General features: G+C 41.8%; 1 protein-coding gene across 6 annotated transcripts in view; it reads left to right on the top strand.

The window, feature by feature from the left end:
• CHERP (calcium homeostasis endoplasmic reticulum protein) overlaps window positions 1-19,326 on the top strand; it is a 90,911-nt gene extending 71,585 nt beyond the window's left edge. For all 6 annotated transcript variants that reach the window (XM_073592745.1, XM_073592754.1, XM_073592737.1 and 3 more), the window contains 3 exons: window positions 6,079-6,264; window positions 15,952-16,002; window positions 18,646-19,326. In XM_073592745.1, the coding sequence (XP_073448846.1) occupies window positions 6,079-6,264; window positions 15,952-16,002; window positions 18,646-18,683 (275 nt within the window). In that variant the 3' untranslated portion in view covers window positions 18,684-19,326. The remainder of the gene's footprint in view (window positions 1-6,078; window positions 6,265-15,951; window positions 16,003-18,645) is intronic.
• The last annotated feature ends 1,124 nt before the right edge of the window (window positions 19,327-20,450 follow it).

The raw sequence follows: 20,450 nt of genomic DNA, 5'->3' as shown, positions 1-20,450 counted from the left end.
CCTGCCGATCCCACTCTTCAATCTTCCCCATTATTTTCACTTCATTAAGCTTGCTATTATCCCACAATGGGGAGAACTCAGAGAAATCTACATAGCCCATTATTTTTTTGACCTTGGACCAGCTCTTGACCATCAACTGGGTAGTGGGACATCTGGTGATAAAGGAGTCCGCCTCCAACGCTTCTACTATGGTGTCGTGGTTAGTATCACCTAGGAGTACTTTATTCCCTGTTACCTCTTTCCCGGGCCTATTACACCCTCCCATATGCTGGACCTGTGATGCCAGAAAGTAACATCCCGGATCCGGGACTCCCAGTCCTCCCTTTTCTGTCGTTCGCCGGAGCGTCTGCAGGCCGATCCTTGCTGCGCCACCTTTCCAAATCAGCTCTCTAAATAAGCTGTCCATTTTATTGAACCATCGTTTAGCAATCCAAACAGGTGAATTATGCAGAATATATAAAATTTGCGGCATCCAGACCATTTTTATCAGGTTGCAGCGCCCGGCGACCGACAGGGGCAACCGTCCCCACACCCTACATTTCTGTTTGAGTTTTTTCATTAATGGGACTAGATTTTCTGCAATATATTGTTCCGGCTCCCTTGAGATATTAATCCCCAGGTATTTCATCTGATTGACTACCTTAATTTGTGTGGTTTGATCCGGAAGGGGCTCCATCAGGGGGTCTATAGGTAATATTGCTGACTTTTCCCAATTAATTTTTAACCCAGAGAATTGGCCAAAGTCTTCGACCATCCCCATAGCCGTCCTTAATGACTCCTGCGTATCCCCTAGGAATAACAGAATGTCATCTGCGTACATTGCTATTTTCTCCTCTCCCCTCCTTCTTTTAAACCCCTGAACCCCCTGAGACGCCCTTATAGCCACAGCCAGCGGCTCTATTGCCAGGGCAAACAGGAGGGGCGACAAAGGGCACCCCTGCCTGGTGCCCCTTCTTAATTGGAACCAATCTGAGCATTCTCCATTGACTCTGACCTTTGCCCTTGGTCTGTCATATAAGAGGCTTAGCCAATGAACAAAGCCAGGGCCAAACTGGAATTCCGCCAACACCTTCCAGATGTAATGCCACTCCAGGCAGTCAAATGCCTTGGTGGCATCTAACGAAAGGAGTGCCCTCTTACCGCTATTCACCGTGGGGATCTGCATATTTAAATATACTCGTCTTATGTTCGTACTTGTAGCTCTGTCCGGGATAAACCCGGTTTGATCTATATGAATTACTCTGGAAATTATTTTCTTTAGCCTTGTTGCCAGGGCCTTTGCCAGAATCTTCACGTCCGAACATAACAGTGATATCGGTCTATATGATGCCATCTCTAACGGGCTTTTCCCCTCCTTCAGCAATACTATTATAATGGCTTCTGTCATTGAGACTGGCAAATTACCATCCTTCCCAGTGCCGTTTAGTACTTCCAAAAGCATGGGGAGCAAAAGCTCCCCATACTTTTTGAAAATTTCTACGGGTAAACCATCAGGACTCGGGGCCTTCTGGTTCGCCATGTCTGCCACAGCCCTTTGTAATTCCCCAAGTGTCAGAGGGGCATCCAACATTTCCCTATCTTCTCTCGTGAGCGGGGTTAACTTAATCTTATCAAAGAAAGCTGTCATTTCTCCCTCCACATCTTCCTGAGCCGAGCTATATAAATTTTTAAAGTACTCCCTAAACTCTTCTAATATTTCTGGGTTAGTATTTTTTATTATTCCCTCTCTTCCTTCTATCGCTAGTATGGAATTCGGAGGGCTATTGGCCTTTATGATCAGGGCCAGGGTCCTCCCGACACACTCTCCCTCACAGGCAAACGTTCGTTTCTGAAATAACCTTTTCCTCTCTGTCTTTTCCAGGACTATTCTACTGTACTCATTTTGTCTCTCTACCCACGTCTTATGTCTGGTTGGAGTTGGGTCCTCAACGTACCGTTCTTCCGCTCTTATAGCACTCTCTTTGACTTTTAGTTCTTCTATCTGTGATTTTTTTCTTAATGTGGGATATTTTTTGAATTAGGATCCCCCGGAGGAAAGCTTTCAGGGCGTCCCAAACTATCCCTAATGGAGCTGTACCTATATTCAAATCTACAAATTCCACCAGCTTCTCCACCACAGTGCCCGCGTCCTCAATAATCTCGAGCCAAAAGGGATTTACTTTCCAGTCACCCCTATTAATGCCTCTCTCACCCTTTAAATCAACTATCACTGGTGAGTGGTCCGAAATCCCCCTTGGCTCGTAGACTATTTCTCCCACCATACCCAGCGATTCCTCATTACCCAAGACCAGGTCTATCCTGGACAGGGTGGTATGTGTCCTGGAATGGCAGGAATATTGCCTCACCCCAGGGTGCCTCTCTCTCCAGATGTCCACCAATCCTACTTCCTCACAATACTGTAGAAGCGGACTCTTAGGTTTACCCCTACCCAGACTTTTTAAAGGGAACCTGTCTACCTCGTTATTCATGGTCATGTTGAAGTCCCCAACCGCCACTACCGGAACCCCTGGGAGGTTCACCATGAATTCAGTTAGGTCATCCAAAACCTCCCTCCCAAAAGGGGGAGGAATATAGATGTTAGCTAATACACATTTCCTGTTCTCAATTGTGCAATAGAGAAAAATATACCGGCCTTCTGTGTCCACCTTACTATGGCTGCAGGAGAAAGCTATCCCTGATTTTATCAAAACACTCACACCCCTTGAGTACGAAGTGTGAGTGGAATGAAATTGCATCTGAAATTTTTTATGATCAATTATCTTAATTGATTCCTTATCCAGATGCGTCTCCTGCAGACATAGTATCTGAACCTTCCCCTTATCTACCATAGAGAGGATCGTCTGCCTTTTCAGATTATCTTTAACCCCCCGAACGTTCCAGGAACATATAGTAAACTTTTTTTTAAATTTCCAAGTGCTATCTAAATCACCACTACCATACATCTGTGGGTCCTATCTCTTTGTGTCTCTTAGCAAAGTTAAACCACCTCTTGATGTGACTTCTATAATATTTATAAAATGAATTTCCCCTTACTCCAAAGTCAACCCCCCCCCTCCCACACACACTCATACACATATTCCTCCCCCTCCTCCCCCCACCCCACCTCCCCCCTCCCCCTACCCCCCCACTATTTTTACCCCTATTGCCCAATTTTGGGCCTACCCCTGAGGCTTCTATAGTGACCGGACACATTTTTTCAAGGTGAGAAAAACAAACTTACCCCCCCCCCCGGACCCAGTAAGAGGGGAACTATCCCCATTGTTTCCATTGTGCTTATAAACCAACAAATTTTACATGTTCCCCCCTCCCTCCCCACTCCCCTTAAAGGGAGAAAAAAAAAAAAAAAAAGTTCTCTCTTGATTTCCCGGTCTCCTGCCTTTTCTATATTTCATCTTCTCGCTGTATTCTTCCTTTGTTTTTTTCTAACCAGGTTGTGACTTCGATGGGAGTATTAAAAAATTGAGTTTCCCCCAGTGCCGCAATGCGCAAGCGCGCTGGATATAATAAAGCGTAGTTAATTTTTAACTGCTGCAGCTTGCGCTTGCATTCCACAAATTTGGCTCTCTGCCTTTGAAGCTCAGGAGAGAAGTCCGGATATATTGAGACCCTTGCACCTCTATATTGAATGTTCTTCATCTCCCTTGCCTTCCGAAGGATGGTGGTTTTATCCCTGAAGCATAATAGCTTAAAAATCAGTGGTCTTGGGTGACCCCCTGGAGCCCATGACCTAGAGGCCACTCTATGCGCACGCTCAATGGAAAAAAATTCTGAGAGTGACTCCCTCCCGAATCTCTCCTTTAACCAATCTTCCATAAATTTAACAGGATTATTGCCTTCACAGCCTTCTGGGAGGCCCAACACCCTCAAATTTTCTCTACGTAGTCTGTTTTCCATACTGTCCATTTTTTGCATGCATTCATTAAGTTGTTTTTTCATAAGTGAGACTTCCTGTCTTAAAGGGGAGACATCATCCTCCATTTGACTGATCCTGTCTTCCAAAGCAGCTGTCCGAGTGCACACTACTTGCACATCACTTTTTACTGACAATAAATCACTTTTAAAACTTTCCATTTGTGCTGATAGGGCAGAAATAGATACCTTACAACTATTTACAGCTAGAAAGATGTCTCTCAGTGATGGTTCCTTCTCAGCCATTGATGCCACACCACCATCCCCCACCTCCGTGGCCAAACCAGAACCCCCCTCCACCATACCGTTCACCCCCAACTCCAATGGGGCGTTTGCTACTGCACCCCCCGTAGGGGCAAGACTTCTCCTTCCCAGCTGGCTGGTTTGATGCTGAGCCCCCCCTATATGGTTGCTCTTTTTAGGTGTCGTGCTTGCATGCTGGTTTGGTGTGTGAGCAAATCGCTCCAGTTTGGCAGCTACTTGACTTCCCTTTTCTTTGGGGTTTCGCTGTGCTAGGGCCCCTGCACCCTCCTGTGCTGATGTCTCCTCCAGCCCCTTTTTTCTGGTCATAGCGAGTCCGTTATGCACTATGTACACCCACAAATATATATGTCCCTCAGCAAGGACCACTGCAACCTCTCTCCTCCGATGGCTGTACAATTCCAAGTGTCCTGCGCCCACACAGGGGCTCCCGCTACCACCCAGACCGTCTCACAAGGTCGCACCAGTCCTCCCCCACATCTCAACACTCGCCGCTGCGAGTCACTCACCCCTCCGGTCCACGTCTTGTCACAGTATGAGTCGGGTCAGCTCCGCACACGGCTACCCCCGCAACTTCCGCTTGATCTCTAGTGGACGCGCTCCCCTCTCTCTCACACAGGCGGCGCGTCACTGACAGTCCTCCCGGGGGAGCTCCGAGTGCAAGATTCCTCTGGCAGCTGGTGGTCCTGTGCTTCTCCTTCCCTCCTTGCGCGGCATCCGTCTCTCAAAGAGACTGGCAGGCTAGCAGGCACCACAAGGACAGGTTAGCAGCTTCTCCCTCTCTGCTTTACTGCGAGGCATACAGCATAGGAGCGGGGATAGAGTAGGACTGGGTCCGGCTGTGTCTCTCTCCCTCACCTCAACATCCGGTCACGCCCCCCCTCTGTGTTTTCTATTACTCTACTACACCTACTAGTAAATTATTTGCCATGTAGAAATATAATTTACACCAAAATTCGTGATTAATCTGGTTAGTGATGTTGGACTGCTATTATTTTGAACACAACTGTACTTGCCTTTTCTCCCTTTTGGTCTCTGGGACTGAATAAATGTACTCGGGACTTCCAGGAATTGGGTAGGATAGAACTACCTCCCCTCACGTCAAACTCCGATACTCTGCACAGTCCTATGAGGCAAAGTGAGAGTCCTAAGCCCTGTTTTAGCTTCACAGGGCTGATGCTTTTTTCCATTGGCCAAACGGAGCCACAGGGGAATGAATGTAAGGTGAGAATGCACTGCTGTTGGACTGTCCTAAAAGTGAAGCTGATTACTTGAACTGCATTTTAAAGTTCACAGAATTCATCTGAAAAGAAACATTATTTCATAGCTTGTTTGGAAATCTGTAGATATGCTCTCTAAAAGCTCATCTGTATGTTCAACAGTGGATTTAATGCTCACTGGAAAGGGTTTCTGCTCAACTATGTGGCAACTGAGCGTGGGGATATTGCCTAGGGAAAAAGTGAATTTCAAAGACTTAAAGGAGCTGGCCATAGATTTGGACTGCGACAGCAGGGGAGTAGTAAGGGACATATCATGCCAGCACTCCTCTTGCTGGCAACAACTTGCCGGGCACAAGATCACTGTACAGGAGCAAATACTTGGTTTCCGTGTGGTGTTCCCTTGTCCAGACGAGCGAGCTGTTACTGGGGAATAATCTTTTACATTGTTTCTACTCGCTCATCCTGACAGAGAGGCAATGACGTGTGGAACCAAGTGAATGCATGAAGGATCGCTAGAGTCAAATGGCCCTAAAGCAGGAAGAAAAGCATACAAATATTCTGATACTATACATATAAATTGCTTAATTAAAGGTGTGTGTGTGTGTGTATATATAAATACATTTTAATATATTTTGCCGTGGAGACCATTGTATTTATTGATGTAACAAAATCCTTTATTTTCTTTTAGGGTGGAGTGGAGCTGGAGGCCTTGGTGCTAATGAGCAGGGTATTCAGGACCCAATAAAAGGGGGAGACATCCGTGACAAATGGGACCAGTACAAAGGAGTGGGGGTCTCTCTTGATGATCCCTATGAAAACTACCGTAGGAACAAAAGTTACTCTTTCATTGCACGAATGAAAGCCAGAGATGAGAGTAAGTGCTGAAAAAGATTAGGATATCAATTCATTTATTCATTTCATATGCTTTTTAGGTGTCTGTTCACAAAGGAAACAGTTTGTGCTAGTTTTGGGTGTCTAATTTTGTACTTTATTTTGATCAGGACTAAAAAACTACCTTTTTGTAAAATACATTTTCAGCTTTTTTTTTTTTTCTTCTTTTTTTTTTTTTTTTAAAGCCTGCCAACTTGAAATACTGGAAAAGAATAGAACTCTAAACCGCATTTTACGTGTTTGCCAGCTAACCTTTATAGAAAGTCTGTTGCTCACAGACTTTATCTTAACCACTTACGGACCGCCGCACGCCGATATATGTCCTAAATTTGAAGTGGAATATCGTTGTTATGGCAGGAGCTAGCTGCCATAACCCCAGTATCCTCTTCTTCGGCCGGTGGTCCGCTTTCCGATAAGATTGGCCTCTGTGACGGATTCGCCACGAGATCACTTTTATCTGCGGCAGGAGAGGGGTGCCCCCTCCCGCCGCGCTCCGGTGCCCTGAGCCATCGACAGCGGCGGAGGTAATCGGATGTTATCCCTTGTTGGGTATGGAGACGAGTGAGGGGAAGATGCTGTCTCCATAGCATTGCAGGGCGGAAGCGATGTGAAAATGTCACTTCCGCCCATAGCTCTTAAAGGGACTTTTTTTTTTTTTTTCTTGCATTTTAGTGTAAATATGAGATCTGAGGTCTTTTTGACCCCAGATCTCATATTTAAGAGGTCCTGTCAAGCTTTTTTTTCTATTACAAGGGATGTTTAAATTCCTTGTAATAGGAATAAAAGTGACACAATTTTTTTTTTTTAAAAGAACAGCGTAAAAATAAAAAAGGTAAAATAAATAAGAAAAAAAGAAAGGTAACATAAAATTCATCCAATCCATTTAAACTTCCTTTTCATATACAATACAAAATGTTCCCATTCTTTTTACTATAGAAATGGGTGCTGGTCTGATTTTTTTTTTTTTTTGCTTACGTGTAACCAAATAACAAGCTAACTTTTTTCATACGAATCTATATAACTAGCATAAAGTCTCATTCGCAAAAATATGGGCGTATTTCTGAGCTCAAGAGACACAGGTAGTGGTTACAGCAGCTTGTACAAATGATATACAGAATATAGCTGTATGTGTTTGCTGGTGCTAGTGTAAACGTGTAAGTGAACGGCTGTATGCTCCTGGATGTAGACTGTTGGTCCTCACCACGTCAAGGCACTGGAGCTGGACACAGGGAAAGCAACACAATATCATCATTAAGAAGGTGGGGGAAAAAAAAGGTTCATGGTCCTAAAACAACCATGTTTTTGTGTAAGATTAAATGGGTCTTTCTATAGGACAATGCTAATAACTCCAAAAACCCTCCTGGCAGAAGTAACTAACAAAAAAGACTACCTTACAACAATGTCAACGAAATGTCCCAAAGAGGTTCAAAGGCAAGTCTTGTGAGAAATAGATTTATGAGCTTCAGGCATGGTAGGAATTACTAAATCCAAAATGCCCCTGTCTCTCAGAACTGTTTTTAACAGCCAGGCTATCAAAGCCAGCAAATGAGAAGCAGGGTAAAAAAAATCAGTTCTTGAGATAACCAATTTGGTAGAGGCCATGGAGCATCCACTAACAGACGAACGAAGCTGACGTACCACATGCAGCATGGCCATTCTGAAGTTCTGAGAATAACTGGAATGTCCTCGGCATTGATTTTTAGAAGGTGAGGTAAACGTTTCAGCAGAGAAAAGGCATACATCTGGGCATACTTATCCCATGGTTCCACCAGGGCATCTGCTACTTCCAGTCGGGTCCCGCGTCCTAGACTCAAATCTGTCCAGTTTCTTGTACTAAGAAGCTAACAAATCGGGCGTCCTCAAATGCAGACGCATGCCTTGGAACAATATAGTAAACTTCTGCACTCAAGCATGGCACCAGTGTTGTGGAATGAGGAAAGGGTCACAGACTAATAGTAATGGTCGCCCACAGCAAGGTAACAAAATCACTGATGACCTGGAAAAATAATGTGTAAATATGCATCTTGTATGTCAATGGATAAGTTAAGAGAGACCATAACCGACCAAATAGATTTTATTTGGAACTTCTGAGGACCTACAGGCATGGAGAACCTTAAAAACCAAAATGGGATAAATGTCTTCTTTGGGTTTCAGAACTGTAAAGAAATTTGATTTAAAAAACCTTAAACCCTGAATATCTGAAAAGATATTGCCAAATTTTGCTCAGCTATGAGAAGACACAAAACGAATATCCAAGGTAGAAGACCGAGACAAAACTCGAATATGTAACCTTATGGCTACATGCAGTGTCTTCTATAGGGATGGTCAGAACGTTGGTTCTGGCTCAATATTCCACAAAGTATCCCCAGCAGAGTCTTGTGCTAATTGAAACACAGAAGGTTAGTCACTGCTGATTGCAGTACTGTTGTGAAGAGGCTTCCACTTGCCGTCCTCAAAATATAAATAGCTGTTGATGGTAGAAAATTCTTGCAATTCAAGCTAAAAATATAGTAGAAAGGAAAGAACTCCATTCTTCTAAGGACACTAGGCAGAACTGGTGAGGTGGGGGGGGGGGGGGGTTGTAGCCTCTAGAGGGCTGTCCTTCATTTTTGTGTTATGCCCAGTGTCTATTTTTCCTGTAGGCAGCAGTATAACCCTAGGGCTCTTATCAAGCTGTGTTCCTCAATGGGTAATAGGGAAAAATAGTTCCTACAGAGAACTTCCTATGAGGGAATGATTTATATCACTTCCCTCAGATAGTGGCAGGCCTTCACACCCCCCCCCCCCCCCCTTCTAATGCTGATGAGGAAACTAGGGAAGATGGCATAGGGATATTGTGAAATATACATAATGCAAAGTGTAACACAGATTTGCAAGTGTCCTGTGCACATTATTAACATATTGTCTTGCAATTTCATAGGGTTTGCATAGCATTCGAAAAAAAAAAACACTTTAGTTCTGCTTTAATGCAGGGTTAGAAGGGAAAAGGGTTGTAGTAGGTGGATGTTTTTTGGTTGCTATCAGTTTGAGTGGTGTTGTTTTGCTGCTGTCCCATGATTCAGGGGTTGGAGAGAATTGCATGGATTGCTGTAATCAATCTTTCAGGGAGACGAGATCCATGTATGGAAAAGGGTTTATGGGTGCCAAAATTCAGAGGACATAGATCAAGCATTTTTCATCACAAGTATTTTTTACCTTCCAAATTTTGACAAAAAAAAAAAAAGATAAACTCTGGCCACTTTTAAACTTTTAGCGTGGTTAATTTATTAAACTGACATGCATTATGGTGCATAAGCACATGCCATCCTTGTTTGATTTTATTTCTTGGGTTCAGATGTCTTTACACTTTCTGCTCCGGCTGTCCTAGTTAATTTGGTTTGGGAGCTGAGATTGACACTGCATTCTTCATTTAGGATTTGTTGAAAGGTAGACAGATGTCTGTGAACCAGTGAACAAATCAAGACCAGATCAGGGCTACCCTGATCAGCGTGATTTTATGTCTTCGTATCCCAGCCTATAGTATCTTACTTGTCTTTCATTTGTCCCTTTTTGTGATCCCTTAAACTTGGGTGACTGGCCGAGACCTCTACCAACTTTATTACCATCACTATAATTCCATCTAGACATTTAGTGTGACACAGACTAGCGGCGTTCTATTACTTTGAACACCGCTGCTTCATTCTTGAAATTCTACACACACCCTGCTCTCGGCCAGGCTCATCATTTAGAATCATTACGTTACAAGTCAGTCTACTGGGACCCTGCATATATCACTGCCATTTGACCAGATCAGGGCAACCTTTATCAGCGTGATTTTATGTCTTTGAATCCCACAGTTTATTTTTATTATTATAGGGCCCTATATGTACCTTGTTATCAACCGCGGGCATATCACGCATTATTTCAGGTCACATTGCTCTATATTTCACCTGTATTATTCCGGCTTATTATAGAGAGCTTCGTCCACTTCACCGGCATATTATAGAGAGTCTCATCATATTTATATATTTTGTTCACATATAGTTTTATTACATTCACTCTTCACATTTACTTTGCACGTTGTCTGAATATTTTTATCAACATATTTTCTCTTTTTTTTTAATGAGAAATATTTTTTACACATTTTTTCCTTTCACTTAATAGTAACCCCTTTTTTTGATACTTATCACCTTTCATATATACACGTTATAGAAGTACATTCATTATTATATACACGTTTATTGATAGGATTCACTATATATATATATATATATATATACACACATATATATTTTTTGTCTACACATGTACATATACACATCTTTTTTCACATTCTTTGTCATCTATTTACATGTCACGGTTTTGAAAACATTTCTCAATCAGTTAACACACCAAATAGCCAGCAGATGCCGAGACCTCATTAAATTGGCTTCCAGCTGAGACTCAATGACCATCTAATTGGGCAATCATGTGATACTCCATTGAGCTATATAAGAGTTTGTCTTTTTAATATTTGTTAGCTATGAGTAAGCACTCAGTCCTGAGTGCGAAACGCGTCAGCTTACCTGTACTTTCTGCATGACAGTCTTGTTGTTTTGATGATCCCATTTTTTCAATAAAGTGAAGTTTTTTGACTATATCCAGTGTGCGGCATCCAAATCTTCTCCTCCATTCAAGCCTGAACAAATCAAGCATGTACATTCTAGTGATAGAGGGGACACTTGATATTTTGTGGTGTTGACGTGTGTGAGTAGAGCTGTATTGTATATTCTTTTTGGTCAAAGGATATACAAAAAAAACAAATATTGTACCTCTAGTTGGGATTTTTGAGGCAATGTAGTGATCAGAAAAATTTTTTTGTTAAGTCAATTTTTATTAGTACAAAAGCAAATAGAATACAAGTGAAACATACAAATACATATTTTGACTGAGTGTTTTTAAGAAAAAGCATCAGATACATAAAAACAAGTGATGCATCCTACTGCTATATACAAACACCATCCAAGTTGATACAATGGTGTCCGATAGCAGATTTCCAACGCGTTTCAACTTTATTATCAAAGCAAAGTCTTCCTCAGGGAAGGATTGCATCACATTCTAGAATTTCAGAAAACAATATAATTACTAGTGATATACATACATACATATCGCCTATATCTAGAAAAACTGCATTTTTACTGAAAAATAACAAATGCGACTTACGTTGGAGCATGTAGCTACAAAAAATGCTTTCGCAGTGCTGGCAGGGAACCTAGTCACCAATTTGTCTGAACCCCTTTTTATCCTCTACGGGACAGCCTGGTGTGCTTTAGAAAAAGACCGATATTCGGCAGCCATAAATAGCAAATAGGCTGAAAGACATGGATGGCACTTGAATAAGAATTTAAGTTTAAAAGGGGTAAAGAAATATATATGAATCAAAAGTAGGAATATTGGTAGTTATTAGGGAACTCTGTCTCCCAAAACAACCACCAAGTAAGAAAATTCCCCAGTCAACATACCTTAAGTTTTGTTATATAGCCTATACAGGAAAAATTCCCATTTGAAGGTGGCAGGGAGCTCTGGTCCTGGAGTTCCTCTCTTATTGAAGGCCAGTTGTGAAATGCTGCCCTTGGCTGTCCCTGGCGTCCTAATATAGGTGATATGGGCGTGGTTATGTGGTGGGCATGGCCCAGATCAAGGAATGATCTCCTATTGGTTGGTGCAGTGTATGGGGCGTGGCCTGGATTGGCCGCCGTCACTATCAAAACACCTCCTTTTTAAGGTAAGTAAAGAGAGAACATTGCCTCCCTTCTTTGTTGTCTGGGTGACGGATGCCTCCAGCCTAACATAGGCTGCAGGGGAGCGTCTCCCAGTTCCCATAGCTGTCTAGGCAACGGGCGCCTCCCTCCACGCTTCCCCCACCGCAACGTCAAGCCCTCCTCCTTCTGTGTGTACTACGGAGTGTGGGCGCGGTGTCATGGGGAGGAGGAGAGGCGCGTCTGGTTGCCGAGGCAACTCTGAATACAGGAAGTGTTTCAGTGTGTGTAGCGTCGGGATCACAAGACTCCGGCGTTCACACACTAAGGAAGGAAAAAGAAGGATAGATAGATTATACTGTGTAAAGCGCTGTGTAGCGCTGCTAGTTAGTTTATTTGTAGCACACAGATCATCAGAGCAAGAAGAGCCTGGTGCCTGTCAGGTTTCAGAAAAAGGCATTTTAAGCCCTACATGGTGCAAATGTGTACAATAAAGGCTTTTTAAGCCCTGGCCAATGTAAAAATGTATAATATTATTGATGTCATTATTGTAAAAATACTATTTTATTGAATCAAAGAGAGGAGGATTGTATGTTTACAGCCCACCTATATTGACTCCTTTTGGACTAAGAGATGGTAAATTACATTTCAGATGAATAGGAGCTATAGATACACTCTTTTTTTAACTGGAGTATGCTCCGAGCCACCTACCACGGTTTTTATGGTACCAACTGACCGAAACCCACATTAGGACTTGTAACCACCGGCACAGTGGGAAACTCCCCAGGCACCAAAAAAAAAAAAAAAAATAGTGTCTTTGAGGTGTAGGGGCCATGATAAGAGATCATCATGACCCCCCCCCCCCCCTGTGCCGGGTAGGGACAAAAAAAAGCGGAAAAAACGATAATAGTGCGCATAGCCCCCGCCTCAGGACTGGGAAGCAAAATCTGGAAAACTTGCTACATGCCAATGCCTCTATACTAGCAGTGATCAAAACAACAATTGTATTAAACAAAATACATATATAATTTAATTGAGAGTTATTGTAAAAATACATAAATAAAAACTCCTCTATACAGTTTGACCAGATAGGGTGCAGAAAAACTTGGCTTTCCAAGACATATGACCCTCAGCTAGGGAATCCTATTAAAGGATCATTGGTCTAGTGTATTATAGATGGAACCATTAGCATCTCCATGTATGGGTGCCCCTGATGGCTTTGATTAAAGCAACCAGGGGGTGAGATACCCATTATAGAAGGTAAGAAAAAGCAGAAGAAACCCCCCAGATGACAGTATGGTGGGTTATTGATTAGTCGGTGTTCCCCGAACTAAAACCCTCCAAAAATGGTCTAAAACTTTTTTTAGACCTGGGGGGGTGGTGGCCCTAAGGTACCTTATCCAGCGCATTTCCCGCTGGAGGAGGACCTTGTTCCAGTCCCCCCCCCTAATTGGCAAATGAATTCTGTCCAGAACTGTAAAGTTCACAGAGGGTAGCCGATAGTTATGGTATCTGGCCACATGCCTCCCCAAAGGTAGGTATAGGTTGCCGATTCGCATGCTCTGCATATGCTTATCGACTCGTTTTCTAAGTTCTTGTCTGGTTTTCCCTACGTAGAAGGCACCACACTGGCACTGCATGAGGTAAACCACACCCTGCGTTTTGCAATTGGCAAAATGATGCAGGGAGAAGCTCTCCCCATTCGGCAGCGCCAGTGTGGTCCTCCTACCAATAACTTTACATTGGGCACAGGCTCCACATGGGTAAGTGCCCCATGTTTTGCATGGGTCCTTCCTTGCCGTGCCTTTGTATTCACTTTGAACCAGTGCATCTCCTATTGAACCAGATTTCCTATAAGTAATTTGGGGTTTGGGGCCAATTAACCCTTTCAGGCTTGGGTCATCAGTGAGAATAGACCAATACTTGGAGACTATTTTGTTGATTTTAAGATGTTCATTAGAAAATCTTACAATGATTCTTGTAGAGGCATCCTCTTTAGCGGATTTTTTTGAAAAAATTAAATCCCTTCTGTTGGTCAATTTAACTCGGTTGAATGCCTTCTTCAAGGATGATTTTGTGTAACCTCTATTCATGAGTCTGAGGGTTAGTTTGTCTGCTTCCTGTTGAAAATCTTCGTCATTGCTACAGTTTCTTTTGAGGCGGAGAAACTGGCTATATGGGATCGATCTTTTAAGGGGGTCTGGGTGGAAGCTATCTGCGTGCAACAGGGTGTTGCCCGCAGTCTCCTTTCTATAAAGTTTACTAGATAGTCCGCCATCATGATTTTTATAGATGGTAACATCCAGAAAGTTTATTTCATGGGTATCAGATGTCATTGTGAAGAACAGATTAAAGTTATTGGTATTCATCATTGTTAGGCAGTCCCTCAGTTGCTCGGGGGGACCGTCCCAGATAATGAAGAGATCATCTATATACCTCTGCCACATACAGATGTGGCGAGTATACATAGATGCTGCTTCCCCTTGTAGGAAGTCTTTCTCCCACTCCCCCAGGTACAGGTTGGCATATGAGGGTGCACAGCACGTCCCCATAGCCACCCCCTGTACCTGGAGGTAGTGGGAGCCCTTGAATAGAAAGGTATTGTGTCTGAGGATATATTCAAGCATAGATAGAATAAATGCATTGAATTTCCAGTCTGTTGTTGCCCTTTGTTGTAGAATGCGTTTGATAGCTGCTATACCCAGATCATGTGGGATGCTATTATACAGAGACTCCACGTCCACTGTGACAAGTAAAGCTGAATTGGGAATGGTTATTCCATCCAGGATTTGTAGCAGGTGTATAGTGTCCCTTGTGTATGATGGTAGGTCCATTACATGGGGTCTCAGATACTGGTCTATTATTTGGCTGATTCCCTCTGTAATGGAACCATTCCCCGAGATTATGGGTCTCCCTGGTGGGTCATTTAGTTTTTTATGCACTTTCGGTAGTGCATAAAAGGTGGGTTGGCGTGGATGTCTGGTACGTATAAAATCCCACGTGTCCCTGTCTATGTCCCGGTCTTTTTCTAAAGCACACCAGGCTGTCCCGTAGAGGATAATAAGCGGTTCAGACAAATTGGTGACTAGGTTCCCTGCCAGCACTGCGAAAGCATTTTTTGTAGCTACATGCTCCAATGTAAGTCGCATTTGTTATTTTTCAGTAAAAATGCGGTTTTTCTAGATATAGGCGATATGTATGTATGTATGTATGTATATCACTAGTAATTATATTGTTTTCTGAAATTCTAGAATGTGATGCAATCCTTCCCTGAGGAAGACTTTGCTTTGATAATAAAGTTGAAACGCGTTGGAAATCTGCTATCGGACGCCATTGTATCAACTTGGATGGTGTTTGTATATAGCAGTAGGATGCATCACTTGTTTTTATGTATCTGATGCTTTTTCTTAAAAACACTCAGTCAAAATATGTATTTGTATGTTTCACTTGTATTCTATTTGCTTTTGTACTAATAAAAATTGACTTTTAACAAAAAAACTTTCTGATCACTACATTGCCCCAAAAATCCCAACTAGAGGTACAATATTTGTTTTTTTTGAAATATTAGGGGATGATGGCAATGACACACCCAATCCTCTGAGTCATATATTTGTGTATATAAAGGATATACAAAAAGGGGGTCCAACTCGGTACTAGCGAGGTGTACCTAATAAATGACTGGTGAGTGTATATCTGGTAATGTTCTTATGGTTGGGGTCACAAGCTCTCCAACCCGATATGCTCATTATTTGACTGTGTAATCTCTACTGTTTATCTTGAACATGGCCGCATCTATTATTGTGTAATTGTATCCCTGCATAGTCCTAGTGCATTTTTTATTAGTTGTGCTGTATAATTTAAAAATTTATTGCTCACATTTTATTTGGGCACATGGTTTGGTGAGCTGTATCCTGGCCTGGTTATGTAAAGTGGACCTGTTTCATTTATTGCAGATTTCAAAGCGGGAGGACCGTTTCCACCAGGCTCAGGTCCACCAGGAAACCGTGAGTGTGTTCTTTATTCCCTTCTTAATAAATTGAAAAAAAAAAAAAAACATTAGCGGTAACGGCAGCTTTTTAGCAAAGCATGACCATAGTTGTTCCTTGTTTCTTACCTAGAATTCCAAAGAAATATGGCTTGTAAATGTAAGATGACCATTTAATTCACAGGCTTTTATTGTCTGGTGCCAACATAGGGACCTATAAACCCCTTCTGCTTATTTGTATATTATTCATAATCTTGGTCCACTTGAGATGCCCCCCGATTTGTCTTTAGGCAACAAAGCAACATGTTTTTCTAGCATTTGTTCGGTATTTAAACCTACAATAGTTTATTGATTTTGTGGTGTCATATTTTTGTGTGTGCATGCTACTTTATTAAAAATATTATAGATTTCATGTATGCAGGAGCCCCAATCAGTCTATACTATTTTAAGTTTTGTGTGTAGTCGTCCTTTTCATTTTAAATGTTGATGTTTTGTATCAAAATATACAAAAATTTATAAGAAAAAGTCTGGTGCGCCAAAAGTAAATGAACAGCGATAAGATGAGAATACTGTTATAAATGGACAGCACATTGAAATAAAGTCCAAAAAAGTGTTAAAAGTGAAAAAATGCTAAAGGGGGAAAAAAATGTCTGTGTGTGTATATTATAGAAGTTCAATCATGTGGATGGGAATCAACAATAAAAAAAAATGTACTGAAAAATTATAGATTTAAATGCACAGTCTCGTGATAGGATCAGTAATATAAACTTATAGGTGAAAACACTATAGTTTGGTGCAAAGATATGCACAAAAATTTGATGGTGACTTGAAAAATAAAGAGGTGATCCAGTACAGTGCTTCAGAATCATCCACCGCACCCCTGTGAAATGGACACTCACCAGAAAAGCTAGCTGCCATTACAGCAGCAAACATGCACTCACATAGTTGCCAACATTTTTAAAAAATTGGAGAAAAAAAAACACTTTTTTGGCTTAATGGGGTGTGGTTAATGGGGTCTCGCACCATCTAGATGTAGCTGTAGTAAATAAAGCTCACTGGGAGCCAGATGAAGTTTCCATAGTGTAGTATTTATTGGAATTGTAAGTTAAAAGCCAAAATAAAATAAATCATAAAAACATATGACAATGGGTGCCACTGCCAACCCGGCATTGGGCAGTGGCCTGAAGTTAGCACTAGTGTCTGCTCCCCAAAGCTTTTCGTCCAATAGGACGTTATCAAGGGGTCCTCTAGTGTCAGACGTCAAACTAGTTTAGCCTCTCAAAGGTGCTGAAATCATGATGTCTCCAAAGAGAATTTGCAAACCGTAAGTGATCTGTCGGCCATTATGCCGGTGACCAGAAGTGACACGGCCACCATTCTAGCTATGCTCAAAGGCACAGGAAATACCAAAAATGACATTTTGTTAAAGACCATTTTGTTAATTCAGTGGAACAACCACCAAAAGATAAGAGTATTGGTGTCCCCTAATGCAGGAAAATGTGCATATCCTGTCTGAAAAATTCTCAGAGAACATCAAAAATAAATTACAAATAGTTGTTTTTTTGTTTATATATTTTTGCTATTTGTAATTTTATTTTTGATGTTCTCTGAGAATTTTTTAGACAGGATATGCACTTTTTCCTGCATTAGGGGACACCAATACTCTTATCTTTTGGTAGTATTCTAATTGTATTTGCTTGTCCGTTTTTCAGGTGGACCCAATTGGAAACTCCATTCTCCTCTAAGAGCCCTTGCACACTGGGGCGGCGTCGGCGGTAAAACGCCGCTATTATTAGCGGCGTTTTACCGTCGGTATGCGGCCGCTAGCGGGGCGGTTTTACCCCCCGCTAGCGGCCGAGAAAGGGTTAAATACCACCGCAAAGCGCCTCTGCAGAGGCGCTTTGCCGGCGGTATAGCCGCGCCGTCCCATTGATTTCAATGGGCAGGAGCGGTAAGGGAGCGGTATACACACCACTCCTTCACCGCTCCGAAGATGCTGCTGGCAGGACTTTTTTTACCGTCCTGCCAGCGCATCGCTCTAGTGTGCAAGCCCTCGGGGCTTTCACACTGGAATGAAAGCACCGGCACTTTCGGGGCGGTTTGCAGGCGCTATTATTAGCGCAATAGCGCCTGCAAACCGCCCCAGTGTGCAAGGGCTCTAATGGAGCAGCAGGTGTACTCTCCAGTCCAATCTGGACTGCTCATGTGAAAGGAAGGGTTTGGGATAAATTAAGAGGGGGCGGGTGCCCGATTTTAGTTTTGCCTACACCACTGTTCCCCACAACAGATGGCGGATCTACACTGAGTGCGTGTTTGCTGCTGTAATGGCAGCTAGCTTTTCTGGTGAGTGTCCATTTCACAGGGGTGCGGTGGATGATTCTGGAGCACTGTACTTGGTCACCTCTTAATTTTTCATTTTTCAAGTCCCCACCAAATTTTTGTGCATATCTTTGCACTGAACTATTGTGTTTTTCATCTATAAGATTCTATTGCTGATCCTATCATGGGACTGCATTTAAATCTATAGTTTTCAGTACATTGGTTTTTTATTGTGTGTGTGTGTGTGTGTGTATATGTATGTGTGTGTGTGTGTGTGTGTGTGTGTGTGTGTATATATATATATATATATATATATAAAGACATACCTGTTCTTTTCCTATAGTGAAGCGGGAGTGCCAGGATCCACCAGCACAAGAATGACCTAACCCAAGATGGCGCAGTTACTGTAAACACTCTCCCTGGGAACTGACCTTGAATTTTATCACATATGTTGTAAAGAATTGCTTCTAGTGATCTTTTGCCACTGAATTGGTCGTTTTAATTTAAAAAAAAAAAAAAAAAAAAGAATTTTTAATGCAGAGAATGCATCTCCTGACAATATTTCTCATCACTGGATCACAGAACAGTTTTCAACACACAATGGAAAATTGTTCCGTGCCCAGCCTTACAAATGTACAGATTACCACAATAAAATGGTTTATTGTCAGCATAATGTTCCCTGGGATTATCAGGACTGTTCTGCTCACCAGCAATCTCTCTTTGCTTATTAGTTTTTCAAAGACTTCATAAGAAACTACTTTTTAAAACAATGTTGTATTATAGGCATTGAAAGCAAACTGTCATGAATTTCCACACATGAAGTGTAAGCTATATGTTGCTACATTTTGAGCTTTTCTTGCAAGTTAGGATGTAACAAAGTATTTTACTCCCTGCTGATTTTGTGTTCAACAGTGTAACTGTGTATTATGTAAGTGGAAACAATTGACTGTATGATTTTTTGTTTGTGAACAGCCCTTCTCTGCTTAGAATTAATTTTGTAAATTAAATTAGTGAAACAGTGGCATACCATCCTCTTTTATTTCAAATCACTTTTTAATTGCCAAGTTCCTCATATATTCTGAATTCCTTCAAGTGGTATTAAACCCAAAACCAAAAATGGTATTTTATTGCAGGTTACCAATCATTAGATGTGGTGGCTGTGTTAGTTTTCTTTTTTTAGGCTTATTTTCCCTCTGTTTGTACCTGGTGATCTGGCCAGTAGCACACCTCCTGTATTTAGAGTGCCTCCACTCTGGAGGTATCAGCACAGCAGGGGGCACCTTTTGAACAGCAGCATTCAGTCTGAGGGGAGGGCTGAGTGTTAGATGTACTAGCACATTTAGACATACTAACAAATTGATGCCAAACTGCAAATAACACTATATAAGCAGTTACAGAAAAACGTTATTTTTTTTCCTTTTGGGATAAAGGTTTTACATAAAAGCTGATCATTGTAAGCATCCATGTCAGTAAAAATGGCTTGTCTCATCCCTCTCACTGATATATCTGCAAGATAGTTTGTTTTTTTGAAAAACAAATTTGCTTGTTGAATCGCTAGGTAAAAATAGAAGGTCTAAAAAAACAAAAAAAAAAACAAATGCAGCCATCACCTCTAAGAATTAGTAAGCTGCAGTATAACAAATGTTTGCTTTTGGGTTTATTACTGCTTTAAGTACGGATGGTAGGCCGATTCTATGGTTGGATAAGTAAAGGAATAAGTCATCATCATAGAGGCTGATTTTATGTGCAGGAGCTAAGTGTAATGCCCTGTATGGAATCATTGGGTAGATGTGCCATAATCATGGTATTGAGATACAGGGACAGAGGACATGCTTGTCTTGTGCCATTTTGAATTGTGAAAGGATAGGGGAGGTTGCCATGGATTCTAAATCTGGCAGTAGGGGTCTATTTTCTTTTTAAAACAATTAGCAATTCACTACATCAGCAAGTAGCTATTAAGTATTGTGGACAAATCTCAAACTGTGCTGCCCTACAATGAAAATTGTCAGAATATTAGCTTCTTCCTTTATTAGTGATGCAGTAATTACAATTACCGATTTACAGATTTTTCTTTTCGCCATCTGTGTCCCATTGTGGAGAATTACCTTCTCTTCCTTTCCCATAGCCAAAACAGGAAGTGAGAGGAAA

This window comes from Aquarana catesbeiana, linkage group LG01 (assembly GCF_042186555.1).
Source record: "Aquarana catesbeiana isolate 2022-GZ linkage group LG01, ASM4218655v1, whole genome shotgun sequence".
Classification (NCBI taxonomy): domain Eukaryota; kingdom Metazoa; phylum Chordata; class Amphibia; order Anura; family Ranidae; genus Aquarana; species Aquarana catesbeiana.
Note: the sequence above shows the minus strand (reverse complement) of the source record. Positions and strands in the feature narration are given on the sequence as shown.